At 46.0% G+C, this 15,168-nt stretch overlaps 2 protein-coding genes across 3 annotated transcripts in view; both read left to right on the top strand.

Moving 5' to 3' along the window:
- pus1 (pseudouridine synthase 1) lies at positions 1 to 4,274 on the top strand. 2 transcript variants are annotated; one of them, XM_049003971.1, is made up of 6 exons: positions 1 to 134; positions 1,251 to 1,523; positions 1,630 to 1,767; positions 2,220 to 2,322; positions 2,601 to 3,298; positions 3,459 to 4,274. In XM_049003971.1, exons 1-6 carry the CDS (start codon positions 72 to 74, stop codon positions 3,498 to 3,500), a joined length of 1,317 nt encoding a protein of 438 aa, XP_048859928.1. In that variant the 5' UTR covers positions 1 to 71; the 3' UTR covers positions 3,501 to 4,274. The 2 variants fall into 2 exon arrangements, with proteins under 2 accessions (XP_048859928.1, XP_048859927.1); XM_049003970.1 differs by having other exon boundaries at positions 9 to 140.
- A 536-nt stretch (positions 4,275 to 4,810) lies between these two features.
- Positions 4,811 to 15,168, top strand: part of ep400 (E1A binding protein p400) — a 32,348-nt gene continuing 21,990 nt past the window's right edge. Inside the window, 14 exon segments of the mRNA XM_049003887.1 lie at positions 4,811 to 5,010; positions 6,882 to 8,225; positions 8,340 to 8,453; positions 8,658 to 8,742; positions 8,997 to 9,116; positions 10,868 to 11,244; positions 12,508 to 12,795; positions 12,869 to 13,054; positions 13,247 to 13,387; positions 13,869 to 13,947; positions 14,112 to 14,158; positions 14,284 to 14,338; positions 14,607 to 14,690; positions 14,923 to 15,066. Of these exon segments, the coding sequence (XP_048859844.1) occupies positions 6,912 to 8,225; positions 8,340 to 8,453; positions 8,658 to 8,742; positions 8,997 to 9,116; positions 10,868 to 11,244; positions 12,508 to 12,795; positions 12,869 to 13,054; positions 13,247 to 13,387; positions 13,869 to 13,947; positions 14,112 to 14,158; positions 14,284 to 14,338; positions 14,607 to 14,690; positions 14,923 to 15,066 (3,034 nt within the window). The 5' untranslated portion in view covers positions 4,811 to 5,010; positions 6,882 to 6,911.

The raw sequence follows: 15,168 nt of genomic DNA, 5'->3' as shown, positions 1-15,168 counted from the left end.
TGAGTTACAGAAAGCGCCCCCTTGCCGTATTCTCGCGATAACTCGAAAATCACAGATTAGGGGTCAGCGAGATGTTTTCCACGTGGGTGCGGAGAGCAGCAGGAAGAGCAGGGCGGAGGATTTTCTCCCAAGTGGTAAATGTAATGGTCATTTAATGCTTTTAAGCTCTAACGTGGTTATATAAAGCGCGTTACACACTTATTAAAGCGTGGCTACAATGCTTCTGGGTATAATAAACGTATTTAACTATTAATGCTCCTTGATCCTTTCGTGCTGTTAAACTTTCGCGTAAATGTCCACTGTTTAATCTGGTTTGCTGGTTTACAGATAAAACAGAATATGCCCACAATCGGTATATTTGTAAGAAAAGTATGTTTGATTTGTAGCAATCAGGACTGATGTTGAATTTACGCTTAAATTGAACATTTTTCGCACGAGTTAGGTAAGCATAAAAGGTACATTAACTATACAAATGCACGCCTGTTTTCGAATATTTAAGCCTTAACAGAAATCTTCCGTATACTGGGTATGCTTTTGTTTTCTTTAAACCCTAGCGATGCTATTATTAATGTGTTTATCGCCTTAATATTTGGTCGGTCAACTCGGTCATTTGGTTTTTGTTACTAGTCAAGACCTCGAAAATGACATGAGATGGTAATTGGTGTACGAAGGAAAAGGAGACAGCAAAATCCAGTAAGGTCACGAGGTCTGGCCCCCCAGGTGTGGGAGTGTGGCTAATAGTAACTGTTTAACCCCGTTAGATTCAAACCTGCTGCCGTTCTTTGTGACTCTGAAGCAGGTTTATCTTATAGATAAAATATATATGGGAGACCAGGATTAGTTAAAACTGTCTCAAGAGCTAAAACTAAGGGTTTATTTTTGAAGTCTACCACGATCTTTCCACATATGCAAGCATGTGTCTCTGGAGATGGTGCTGGGAAAGATGGGTTGTCTGTGCTTCTCCTTCACTAGACCTGCAAACAGGTGTTGAGATAATAGCTGTGTCCACGTCCAGCATACTCTCTACCTTATAAAATGCTCTCCTTTTCTCACTTTTGCATGCACAAGCATAACCTGTACTTTTGTTTTGCAGTCATAAATGGTGGACTTTTTTTCCTATGATGCAATCGTCTTGGCGTAGTGCAGGTCTTCGGTGAACATTGCAACCTTTTGTTTGTTTTCTTAACTTGCAAAATTTCCTATATGACCCTCGCGTTTATTCCTCTGTCCGTCTCACGTTTTTATTTTAGGCTGAGCCAAAAGGTGCAGGGAGACGACTTTGTGGCTTCCAGCTGCCTGAAGAGATGAGTGCGGAGGAGCTGTCGAAGGAGCTCCAGAGGGGGCAGGAAGAGTCCCTGAAGAGACCCGCTGAGGGGAATGGCGACTTGGGTGAAGATGGACACCTCGACAAACGGCTGAAGCAAAGTCCGTCCAAAGAGTCCCTTGCTGATGTGAAGAAATTCCCAAAGAGAAAAGTGGTTCTGCTAATGGCATATTCAGGCAAAGGCTATCATGGGATGCAGGTACCTCTATCTCCTCCTCACAACACACCTCTCATTTGGCCATTCCCTCTCGCTTAATGTCATCCGAACTCAATTTCTTGTTGTGGTTCATCATGTTCTACTCTAGAGAAACGTTGGGTCCTCCCAGTTTAAGACGATTGAAGATGAGCTGGTCACAGCGCTAGTCAAGTCAGGATGCATCCCAGAGAACCACGGGGCAGACATGAAGAAAATGTCATTTCAGCGGTGTGCGAGGACGGACAAGGTACCTCCAGATCACATTATGTAATGTCTGCTTTATTTCCTTAAATAAATTAAAGGGACAGTTCACACTGTATCACTGCACAGAAGACGCAGCATAAGCACCCCAGCGATATCTGTGCAGTGATACGACTGGTGTGTGGACTTTGGTAGAAGAAAATATATTAAACTCCTCACTACAAAGTCTGAGGATTACCTTCAATAACTGGGTCATTATTTCTGGTAAGAAATCTTGCAGTTGATTTTTTTCAAATGTATTTTCTTTAATCACCACAGAAAGAAAGCCGTTCAGTCCCGAGAGAACATTTCTATGGCTGGTATCTTCAAAACTAGGCAGCTCCAAACCTAGATGGATGTATAGGACTATCTTTTTTTCACTTTTGGGGTGAACTGCCCCTTTAAGTAACTTGCATCCTTTAATAAAAAAAAAGTTCATTTTGCACATTGTCTGGTCAGGGTGTTTCTGCTGCGGGGCAGATTGTGTCTCTGAAGCTGTGGCTGATAGATGACATCCTGGACAAGATCAACAGTCACTTGCCATCTCAAATGAAAATTCTGGGTGAGCGACATCTTCTGTTCATTATTCCTGTAAATGTGTTGTCTACTCTTGTGAAAACTACAGATGTTAAACATTAATTAACATTAAACTGTATAGATTTAGCAGTGTTTTATGCAGTAGTGTAGATGTATCCTGTGGTTCAGGGAAGCCGTATGCATGCAGGAAAAATATTGTGAAATATGCATATTTGTAGTATGCATATATGTTTGTTTTTGCGTCATTTTGTTATGGTTATGAACCTGTCAACTACATAAATCTTTTTGCTTTTTCATTTGAAGGCTTAAAGCGTGTAACTGGAGGTTTTAATTCCAAAAATAAGTGTGATGCCAGAACATACTCCTACATGCTGCCGACCATAGCCTTTGCTCCCAAGGAGTTTGATGTTCTGGATAACAGCTTCTGCATGGATGAGGGGACCCTGCAGATGGTGAACCGTCTACTGTGCCGCTTCAAGGGCACGCACAATTTCCACAACTACACTTCCCAGAAGGGACCACGGGACCCCAGTGCCCGCCGGTACATCATGGAGATGGAGTGCGGGAAGCCCTTTGTGTGTCAGGGCCTACAATTCGCTGTCATCCAGGTCAAAGGTCAAAGCTTCATGATGCACCAGATTCGCAAGATGATCGGGCTGGTGATCGCCGTAGTTAAGGGCTACGCCACTGTCGATATCCAGGACAGGAGCTGGGGTGAAGAGAAGGTGGACATCCCCAAGGCTCCCGGGCTGGGCCTGGTTCTGGAGAAGGTGCATTTTGAGAAGTATGATAAGCGTTTTGGGGGCGATGGCGTCCACGAGCCACTGGACTGGACTCAGGAGGCAGATAAGATTGCTGCTTTCAAAGAAGAGCATATTTACCCCACTATTGTACAGACTGAGTTGGAGGAGAAGTCCATGCTGAACTGGATGAAGACACTACCCATCCATGACTTTGAGGCAACTGCCACAGGGTCACAGGAGCACAAAGGCAGGACGGTGGTAAGTGATGTTTTAATAATTGGGCAGAAAGAGTAATAAGTCCCTATATTTTAAAGATATGTATTAATTAGAATATGTAAATTATATTGGCTAGGTTTCTTATTGGTATAAGCGTAAGTGAAATCTTCAAAATGGATTCTCTTGTAATTTCTTCTTCAAGGAGGAGGAGGATGATGACGACGATGGGCATGGATCTGATTAACTTCGTTGACATCAAGGGCCCTGAATCTTAAGAAACTGTTGGTCTCTGGAAGCATTGAGTGCCAGTATTTTTCTCTCTTAAAAAAATAATAATCTGTGCCTTTTGTTTTGCATTTAAGTAAAACATGGCTATACTTCTGAAGTGCTTTGGCCGTTCAATAGATTACATATCACTGAAAACTAACAGTGAATACCACTGCGATATTTTATGAAGATATATAATTTCTTTGTACCTTGCTGAAATATTTTTAAAGTATGTTGGACTCATAATAGAAATGTGTGTATATAGATGACTATATTTATACACATGCATATAATTTAAAAAAGAAATACCCACAGTTAGTGATAATTATTTTTCATTTAAAATACATTGGTATCATAAGTACTTTTTTTTCCGTACTGAATTATTCTAAGCACTTCGGTTTGTTTTTGTTGGAGTATATTTGCACCACTTTGCTTTCCGTTTGAATGAACAGTTTGTTGAACTTTTAGTTTTTATAATACATTTGTGAACTTGTTTTTAATTGTAATTTTTTTTATGTAAGATATACAGTGGGCACATAGTGGGTATGTAGCATTTAAACCTCAGGATGCTATGGGTATAAAATTTGTAAGGAAACCAAATGCCCATTACAGTTTTTTTTTTTCCAAATATACATCGGGGTTTGTTTACCATATTAAATATACATGCCATTATTCCTTAAACATGATGTATGGAGTTTGGTTATGCCGTGGCAGTACATACGTATAAAATAAATGGTCACTAAGCCCAGCATTTTAATGCTCAGTAAATTGAATATGTGTACATTTCATTCCTTTGTCCTTCCGCACCAAATGTGTACGAAATTGGATATGATTTAAGGCTTGCTGGGTGAATACACGTAATGGAACAACATCCTCTAAAATTTTTTGATTGTTGCAAGCGTATTCGTTTATTGTTGCGTTTTACATCTGAATGAACCGATTCACTGATAGTCGTGGGAAGTGTTTCCACAAGAACCAAATATGCTGCATATTCTAAAAGATATAATTATGGATACGTTGTAGATTAGTGTTTTAATGTATCAAATATTGCTTTTACAATGTTATCCATTGTGCTATATACGCATAGTTTGTCATGTGTTATATTATGCATATATTAAGTATTCTACGCCAGTTACCTGTGTATAAACTGCGGAAACAAACCCCATGGAAGGTATTTCGCTCGCATACTTCACTGCCATTGGAAGAACTCAAAGGATTACTTAATATGATTGGTCGTCATTTAAGTCCATTTTGTCGGAAGGAAGTCGGGTTGAATTACTTCCGGTTTTCAAAGAGCAGCGGACAAAAAAAAGCGGAGGCGCCGCCATGTTTTCAAATGGAGTGCCTCTCGTGCATTGTCTGTAGATAACGAATTACCACGTTTCTTGTCGTTGTAATTGTGTCACAGCTTATTATAATTTGTTACTGGAGGTTTAAAGAAGCCTTGTTGGTGCATGCAACCGTGGCAGCAGCTTCATTTGTTGTAGGTAAGAGTAAACCTGATGCTACGATCTTTCGCCATCGGTAATGGATGCACCATCGTGCCCGCTGGTTTTATGGTTTATTTTTGTGACGTGGTGGAAGAACGGTCGAGACTTCATAATTTAGGAGACGATGCAAATTGCTCTTACGGTTCTGAAGAAGCTCTGTTTACCTATGTGGCTTTAGGTGTCTTTGGAGAGCGTGGTGGGTGTGTTACGGTAGGCGAGGCCTACCCCGCGCCGGTTCCCAAGAACGTGTCGTTAGCCGTGTTAGGTGGCCAGTTAGCGATTTAGCTACCCAATTAGCCGAGTTAGCCGTGACAGGAGCGGTCCGAACTGCTTGTGTCACATTTATTGTGGTGTCGAAATATGAGAACAGGATGACACGCGCCTTTATAATATTACTGGTGGATTCGTAGTATATGGAATTCCTTATCAAACTAGCGGTTATGTTCTTTAAGAAGTTGGTGAATGAAAAGCTGTCGGTTTTAAAATCAAGTCTTGGATGCTGAGTGATTCGCAACGCCCCGTCAAAAATATTTAAAGCGTATCAATGGCCTTTTCTGTAAAGTAACTTTAAGTGGCATGCCAACTTTAAGGGAGCAGTATCAGTCCGGAGAACTATTGGAAAACCGGGGTAGCAAATGATGCGCTGTTTCCATGCCGGTCTGTTTTTGTTTTGCCTGATATTTCTTGGTTATGCCGCGGTTTCAGCTCTGGGACGAATTTGCAGTTAATCCATTAAACGAGCTTATCCGTAATATATACTGGCTTTTATTCTCATCCAGCTACTTATTTGCCTCGGTTGACATGTTGATGAATGAATTTCCACGATTACTGACACTTGATCGTCAACTTACGTTTAGTCGTGTTAAAACGAGTGTCATCACATTGAAATATGATGGATACCTGTAAAGAGATGCAATTTCACCGCACGTAGTCGATTAATAGTAATTTTCCGTTGTTTCCTGATGGTTAGATAACATTAAAAACGCATCTGCAATTGTTAAAGTATTCTCATTATTTTATAATTTGAGAATCGTTCTCCATTGCTCCTATGGAGAATTGTATTTAAGTCCTGAAGGTTGTACGTTTCAGTCTCAAAAAGGAGAGCATTTAACCTGAATGATTGGTAAAATGTCTTATGGTTTACAAATGTAATTAACTTTAAGTGAAACAGCCAGGACCTTGAACAGTATTATTATAAACATGAAGAAGGATTGGAGTCCTGAAATGCTCTTTATTCTGAATGATAAATTCAATATAAATATGTAGTTCTAGTGAATTGTGTTGTCTAAATGTCCTGTCATGTATGCACAACTGGCTGCTGATGGACTGATGCTCTGTCCATGCGTTTCCCAGCCTCATGCTTACCGAGATAAGCTCCAGATTTACTGTGATGGGTGGATGGATGGATGATGCTGATCGGGGGTTGGATGGGTAATGGGTTGCATTGTGGTTTTAGTAGTTAATATTGGATCAGCAGTTGATGGTAAATTGGCGAATGGGAAAGCGGTATCACTAATTCATTAGTCTGGTGGTTAATGAAAAACTAGTAGGCTACGGGACTGTGGATTTGGAATGTCGTGGGTTCACATACCGCAGGCAGCTGAGGAATCATATCTTCCATGTACAAAGGCTGTAACTGCAGCTGCCCCAGGGGTACTAATTCTGGCTGGCTGTGCATGTTAACCCACAAAATCGCATGTGTATATATACGTGTGTCTGTATCTATCAAGAAGGAAGATAATATAATGGAAACCTACCTTATTTCTCCATGGGTCTGAATAAACTTCTACTTGGGCATTTTTGTATGTGTCAGCAGGTGCTCTGTATTGACTTGTATGGATTGTGACGCACCTTCTTCTTGCCCACAGGTTACTGTCTGACATTTTTCTCATTCCGCAATGCACCATGGGAGTGGGACTCAGAACGTGCAGCGGCAGCTCCAGCGTTCGAAATCATTCACGGGCGCTGAGGCAGAGGAGCAGCCTGCCCCGATAGCGCCACCTGCACAGCCCGGCCCAGCCAATCTGCCCCAGTCGCCGGCAGCGTCATTTGCTGCTGCCGCCAGCCCCTCAGCACCTCAGTCACCCAACTACCAGATCATCATGAGTCGGAGCCCCGTGACAGGCCAGAACGTGAACATCACGCTGCAGAACGTGGGCCAGCAGATCACCCTCACCCCACTGCCCCTGCAGAGTCCCGCCTCCCCAGTATTCCAGCACTTCCCACGTATTGATCCCCCATCCTCTTCCTACATCCCAGTGGCCTCGCCCTTGCCGCAGCCTGTGCAGCCACAGAGCCCTACCCAACACAGCCCCGCAGCCCTGCAGGGTGTCCAGCGGCCCGGGGCGGCCGCCACCACAGGACTGGCTGTGCGTGGCCAGAGCCCCACACGTTTTGTGGAGGCTGGTGTGCTGGTGCGCCAGATCGGTCTGAGCAGTCCCTCTGGTGGTGCTGCTGGGCACTTCCTATATCAGGATGGCAGCGGATTGGCCCAGCTGGCCCCTGCTACGCCTAGCCAGGTGACCATGGCCTCGCCCTCTGCCACCGGCACGGTGCGTGAGCGCCGGCTCTCCCAGCCGCACTCCCATACTGGCGGCACCATCCACCATCTGGGTCCTCAAAGCCCAGTGGCCAGTGGGGCCTCCCTGCCTACCTTGGGCAGCCCCGGTCACATCACCACCTCCAGTCTGCCGCCTCATATCAGCAGCATTATTCAAGGCCAGTTGGCACGCCCTGTTTTGTTTGAGAAGCCTACCCAGGGTATGCTGGCTGGCATGGGGCCAGTCACGGCAGGGACAGCTGCGACGTCCACCTTCGGTCTAACATCCACTGTGCCGCCCTCCAGCCCGTCCCGCTCCAATCCTTCTGAGGGGGTCCCAAACCCACCCCTCACCCCTGCTGGGGTGGTCATAGGTTCGGTGAAGAAGCAACCCCGGAAACTGGAGGAGATCGCACCGGCCACCCCAGAGGTGGCCCAGCTGAGGAAGCAGTGTCTAGAACACCACAGCAAGAAGATGGAAGCCCTACGAGAGGTCTTCAAGGAGTACCTCATAGAGCTCTTCTTCCTGCAGCACCTCCAGGGAAACATGATGGACTATCTGGCCTTTAAGAAGAAACCCTGCGTGCCACTCTTCACCTACCTGCGGCAGAATGACCTGGACCTGGAGGATGAGGAGGAGGAAGAGGAGCAGTCTGAGGTTATCAATGACGAGGTAGCTAGGTTTTAAGTCGCCTTCACCGTTGGCAGCTTTGAGTTCCTTCTTGCAAATTTGCTCCCAGTGGGATCGTGTTAAGCGTGATTGGGCCGCTTTCTCGCCACCCCCCAGGTGAAAGTGGTGACGGGAAAAGATGGCCAGACGAACACTCCGGTTGCCATAGCGACACAGCTCCCTCCCAACGTGTCGGCAGCGTTCTCGGCTCAGCAGCAGCAGCAGTTCCAGGTGAGGACGCAGTGCCGTCCCACGCCTAGCCGCTACTTTAATAGGACAGACTTTTAACTCGCAGTCTCTGCCATCAGAGTGTGCATGTAAATCAGCATTTGACTGCTCTAGACTGCTGCCATCATGGCTGAATAGCAACGGCTTGCAGGTACCAGGACTGAGTGCAGGTGTCTCAGGGTGACGCTGCGTGTCTCATGCTTTCAGGTGCATCAGGGAGCGACGGCCACTGGCATTGCAAACCCGGTTGACATTGAAGCTTTCAAAAGACAGCAGGCTTTAGCCCATGCAGGTAGGGCGATACGGGAATGTTGGTGTATTTTAATGTTTTTTGTTGTTTTTTTTTTAATGTTTCTTTTTCTGGCTTCCTTGTCTGTTTCCCCCCTTTTTTGTGTTTCTCTGAACCGCTTCTGCTTTTAAAAGCCCAGCAATGTCTTCCCGCGCTTTGTCTCAGCGTCGCCAGAAGGGAGCTCCGCATAGACTCCGAGTCGTCGCTGCGTGCCGACTGCTTTGCGTTATGAGGGTATTGTGTGTTTTAAATCCCAGACCAGGCTAAGAGGCCCCGGATTGACGTTGGTCGCCATGGGATCATATTCCAGCACCATGGCGTAGCTCCTTTAGGATCACCCGGGGTTCCGCTACAACAGCTAATGCCGACAGCCCAAGGTAGGAGTGCTGCTAACAGCCAGGTCTGTGTTCAGTTCGGTGCAGCTGGAAGTAGCTCAACCCTCCAAACAAATCAGGCATACAGAATGCAACCCATGGCGATATGGCGCATCTCAGCACGCCATGCTGGGGCAGCCGGAACATCGCCCCCTCTGCTACTCGGAGGAAGTGCAGAGCTTCAGACCCCATGGTCTCTGACACAGTGCTAGTCCACCTCTGTCCTGGCAAGAGCAAAAAACAAATAAAAAGAAGACAGTCAAGTCAGAAGACAAGGGATAGCACCCCCTCTCCCCCTTCACCAGTGAAGATGTCATGTTCTGTCTCCGTTTGTGTCATACCGACCATTCACTCCATTGGCTCTTCCTTCCTTTTTGTGTTTTTATTTTACATGGTTGCTCATGTTCCTCTTGTTTGGATGGACTTCCTGCAAATTCACAGTGGAGTGGAAAAGACTGGCCAGCAAAAATATCTTTGAAATGAGACACATTTGGCCACTTTGTGGGTTTGTTATGTATGTCCTCATGTTTCGCCTGCACCTTGACCCCACAGCTACCCTCCATATCCGCTTGTCCCCATCCAACTCATCGTGTCGTCTGGGATTCTTGGCACGCCCGAGTCCTTTGTCATCTAGCGGCTCGTGTCGTTCCCCTGTGCCGTGTTCATCTTTCAGTTGGTTGTCACCATCCTCGTGTTCCCATCGCCTTCCGTTCTGACTTGGTTTCTCCTTCCTCGGCCATGTTGTGGGCGGGAGGGTAGGGCGGTTCGGTCTGTCGGCATTACTCCCATGCTCTTTGTACTGTTCAGGCCTGGAGGAAAGCTTCCATATTGGCGGACAGAGCATCCAATCAGTGTGTGAGGGGGCGGGGCTTCTGACTATCCACTGCTCTGCACAGGCCTGTCCAATAGAGCCCATGTCTGCTTGTCCATCATTTGCTTTGCAAAATCTGTTTTTGTGTTCCCACAAAACGACAGATTGAAATGCATTTTCCCTGCCAGAACGGTAGTACTACATGCATGCTAAACATTTTTTCCTGTGCTGACTGTCCTCTTTCCTTTTTGTCTTTTTCTGTAAGATTTATGTTTTGTCCAGCTAATTAAATTACTTGTGCATGATTACTTAGCCTTAACTGCCTATTAACTTTTGAAAATTGCTTTTGTTCTTGTTTTTTTTTTTCATGATTATCCTTTTAATTTAGTTGGCATAGACTGTAGTTTATTGTAGTTCATTCATGTCATTCCTTATATAACAGTCATTTCCTAAAAGACAATGTCCATGAAACTTCACTATGTGCAGTAGTGTTATTTTAATAGTAAGGCACAGCACTTAGTCTGAGATAATGTGCTTGTATATGCATAATATTCATAAATTTCCCTTTTCGACAATTCTGTCCCGGATACTTTATTTAACCATTCAGCTATTGTATTTTAGCTCATGGTAGCATACAGTGAGAGCCAATGAGAACACAGAAAGTGTTTAGTAGGAGGATGGCATTGACTAACAGTGCCTTAGCATACCCTCCACCCCCTGGTGCTGTTCCTGCTTCTCTCTCCCCCATGTTTGTTCGTCGTCTGACTGACTGGGTAAGAGGCAGAGTGTGCACCCTGCAACCTTTTGTTTAAACAGACTTCGGGTCCAGAAGAGGAACCACGCATCTCCGCTAAATGGGCAAAACGATAGTCATGTGCAGTATGATTTCATTGCCTCTTTCTCCCCCATTTTTTTCTGTCGTTCCCGGTTCCCTCTTTCCTAGGTGGCATGCCCCCTACTCCACAGGCAGTCCAGATGGCTGGGCCAAACCAGAGTCAGCAACAGTATGACCCGTCTAAGGGCCCGCCCGTGCAGAACGCAGCCAGCCTGCACACTCCGCCACCACAGCTGCCCGGCCGCCTGCCTCCCAGCACCCTGCCTATGGCAAGCCTCCCGCTGGCATTGGCCCAGCCCCCATTGGCCGAGCCGCAGGCCCCGCCCACCGTGGGGCTCCAGCCCCCTGTGAAGGCGGCCGCCAGTGGCCCGCTCCTGGCCCAGGGCAACCCACACACTCAGCTGCAAACTCAACTCCAGCAGCAAGTGCAGCCGGGTCTCCACATCCAGATCCAGGCCCAGCCTCTGCTGCAGCCCAGCCAGGCGGTGAGTCTGCGTTAAACTGCGCAGCCGAGTTAAACATGCTGAGATGAGCGTTAAGCAGTTTTAAATGTGCCCCATGGACGCAGACATTCCTCTTCAGGATGCCCGTACATTCCTTACTCATTAGAAATGCCCAATATACCTAAATCCATTTTAGCGGTTTTAAAGCCGAGTCCTTAACTAAATGGGCCATTTTTAAAATTTGTGCTTCTTAGCAGCATTCACTATACCAGATTACATTTGATCCGTTTAGATTCCTTTATCCAAAGCAAGGAATGTTTCTGGTAGAAAGCAGGGTCTCCCTCCATGGAGAAATTGAGGGTGTTGCTCAGAGGCCCAACGGCGAAATGACCCTGCCGGCTCTGGGATTTGAACCAGCGACCTTCTCGTCAGACGTGGCAGCCACACACTGCCACCAATGCACAATATAACCAAGCCCTACGCAAGCACATATGTCTGACTAAATTTCAAATCGATTAAAAAAAAAAAACTTAGACATTGGTCAATGTCTCACACATGGTCGGTTCAGAAAAAAAATACATCACTGTTACTGCTGCCATTAGAATTGTAAACATCACGGGAGCGCTGGGTAATATGAAACATTGTTTGGCTCATTTTATTGATTCATCTGAAGTTATTGATACGGTCTCCCATAGTGTCCTCAAGAGCCCTGAAAACAGTCACTCTTCTGGTGATGCAGCGGTTGGTTTGTCATTTATCATTGGATTTCCGGCCCGCCAGTCAGAAAGCCTTTTATCTGAAGTGAAATCAGTTTGGGTTGGATTCAGTGGTTGGGTTGGATTCAGTGGTTGGGTTGGTGGAGTGGTTGGGTTGGTGGAGTGGTGGGTTCAGTGACACTTTGGTATTGCATTTCAGCTACACTTAAGGTTTTTGAGTAAATAGAAAATGTTCATGTTCAGCTTTGTCATCTGATGCATGTTCCAAATGCAGAATTTTCCAAACTTATTATTTCTGTTAGGAGAGAGATTTTATCAAACGGTTGGTTGGCAAAAAAAAGTTAAGTGTCATGACCCTTAAATTTAGTTTTTTATTGTACTTTAAAACGTCTCAATATGGTTCTTTCATCTCAGTAAGATATTGTTTCGATTTACCTTTATAGCATGTGTTCTGTTGTATCTGAAACCATTTTTTAATTACCTGTGTTGGCCTGGTCTCTTTCTAAAGCAGATTCTAAATCCAAATACAACTAACCTGGTTAAGCTTTTTTTTTCCTCTCCTTTTCTTCTGTGCTTTTCCTGATGTCAGACTGTGGCTTTGGTACGTCCTGGAACTGAAGCCTCCCAGCCTTGCCAGAGGCTGGTGGCCAACGCCCTCCCGTCCTCGACCGCAGCCCCCACCCCGCTGACCGTCCCAGTTTCACACACATCCCCCCTAACTGCCGGCCCAGGCCGCCCCTCTGCCCCCGCTGCCCAATCCAAGATGGCCGGCCTGAGCCCCATTTCTGCGCTCCAGGCATCTGTTCCTGGGCAATCCTCAAGTGGGCAGCCAACTCAGGAGAGCTCCCAGGACAAGCAGGCTGAGCAGGCCAAACTGGTGAGTCTGTGTGCGTGTGTACGAGAAAGTAGGATGTGCTTTGTCAGATTGGTAACAGTTTCGCTCCTGCCAGGAGAGCCAAGTGCACCAGCGTATCTCAGAGCTGCGTAAGGAGGGCCAGTGGACGGCCAGCCGGCTGCCCAAGCTGCTGGAGACGCCGCGGCCCAAGGCGCACTGGGACTACCTGCTGCAGGAGATGCAGTGGATGGCAGCCGACTTTGCTCAGGAGAGGCGCTGGAAGATGGCAGCTGCCAAAAAGGTGCAATTGGGATTCCTTGCCTCAGAATTACTTGTTCTGGCCATAGCTTCAGAAACCCCACCATTGCCCCCAATCCCACATTTTTTTTCTCATTGACAATAACTTTTAGCTGGTCTGTCACTGCTGCGCAGAAGGGGCTGTTGGTCAGGGGCTTTGCCACTCATGCAGCTGCTGTTGTTGCCCCCCTCCCAGCTGGTGCGCACTTGTGCACGTTACCATGACCAACAGAAGCAAGGCCAGGAGCAGGCCGAGAAGGAGCAGGAGATGCACCTGCGGCAGATCGCAGGCACCATCGCCCGAGAGATTGAATTTTTCTGGTCCAACATTGAGCAGGTGAGCTCCTCCCCCCAAAGGCTCCCTTGAGCTGGCTGAGCTGGATGGGGTCATTATGCAGTGACACAAAACTGCATTGTTACATTGATTATTCAGTGACGCTACCCACATTGATTTGGCCGCATTGGTGAAAAAATATGATTAGGAATTTGTTAGATTGTACTATGACATTTAAATTTTTAGAAGTAATTGTTTTTGCGTGCGTTTTATCATTTAAGTGACCTTTTCGAAAGTTCCCGAATGTTGCAAGATAATTTTTAAAAAGTAGCTAAATTTGTTGCTAGTTGCTTTATGGAAAACAGTTTCCGTGTCTGAAAAATTGCTAAATCCTGCAGCAAAATTGCTGACTTGGCAACTGTGCCCGTCTTGTGCTGCTGCTAGGACACGCAGTGTGCGTATTTGGTGTAATGGTGGGGGTGCCACCAGGAGGCGGTATTGGGTACGCTGAGCTGCTAAAATGCATTGAATTTACCTCCTTCAGGTCGTTGAGATTAAGTTGCGGTGTGAGATCTACGAGAAGAGACGCAAAGCACTTTGCCTGCAGAGGACGTCCAGTAAAAGTAAGGGCTTCTCTCTTTTATTCTCATGGGAGTTTGTGCAAGATATTTAGCTATGTGGAGGCCCTTCCTGGGCTGTGTGTTACTCTTATGGGTGGGCTGGGTAGATGAGGAATTGGTGCTTTAAAGAAAAAAAAAAGTAATGTGCTGCTTATTGGATTTTGTAGGTCAGACTATGAGAGGAACCACTGCAGCCGCAGAGGAAGCTGGACCTGTAAGAATCTCCTGTCCTGCTTTATATTCTGAAATCTTCAGCATATGAATTCTTGCGACGTGGAATCCTGCATCATTATGTCATTATTACCTTTTCTGTTTTTTTTTTTCCTTTATTCCACCCAGGAGTTGTCATGTTCCCGTAGAAAGAGAAAGGCCGATACATCAGGGCTTGATGAAGGTGTGTGTGTGTTTTTGGGGGTTTTTATATACACACACACACACACACACACACACACACACACACACACAAACATACATATAATCACTTGACATCGTCTGAGTAAAATGTTTCTTTTTTTGAAAATATAACTTGCATGTTTTGGAAAAACATCCTGTTTAGTCCTTTTTGTGTAAGTACTGTAGGTCTGCTGTTGGGGTTGGGGTGCCCCCTAGTGTATACCTTTAGCCTGTAACAAATATGGCTGCCCTGTGTTTTATAATGGAAGATGAGGAGAGCACCATAGAAGAGCAGGAGACCACAGAAGTGGCTGTGGACCACCAGGCTGAGTTGGCTGACCTTGCTAAAGAGGGTATGTCACATACCAGTAGAGTACAGGTAGCAATGTGCAGCTGTTTTTTTGTTCAATCTAACTTCCACCCAGAATCACTGTGCGGTCGTGTGCTTTTATTTCTCTCACGTTATATTCTGATACATGTGGTCTTAGCAGATGCTTACACTTGTGTTTAACGTTCGCCTGACATGATTGCTACGGAAGTGACTGTCATTCACGCGGTACCGTGTCTCTCCTCATCCCTCACCAGCCGAGATGCCCCTGGACATCCTGGTGAAGCAATATGCGGGTGCTTATTCTGAGGACTTTGACTGGCCCCAGCCTGGACCTCAGGATTTGCCCAGTGCTGGTGCTGAGCCAGGACCCCATAGTGAGGAGGACGACGAAGGTGAAGGTAAGAGGCCGGTTTTGTTCATTTACATTTTCAGAGCATATGATTTGAATGACTTTTATGTCAAACTTGGTAACTTGCATATAACCTCCTGCGTGCTCCTCT

Source organism: Brienomyrus brachyistius, chromosome 2, assembly GCF_023856365.1.
Source record: "Brienomyrus brachyistius isolate T26 chromosome 2, BBRACH_0.4, whole genome shotgun sequence".
Classification (NCBI taxonomy): domain Eukaryota; kingdom Metazoa; phylum Chordata; class Actinopteri; order Osteoglossiformes; family Mormyridae; genus Brienomyrus; species Brienomyrus brachyistius.
Note: the sequence above shows the minus strand (reverse complement) of the source record. Positions and strands in the feature narration are given on the sequence as shown.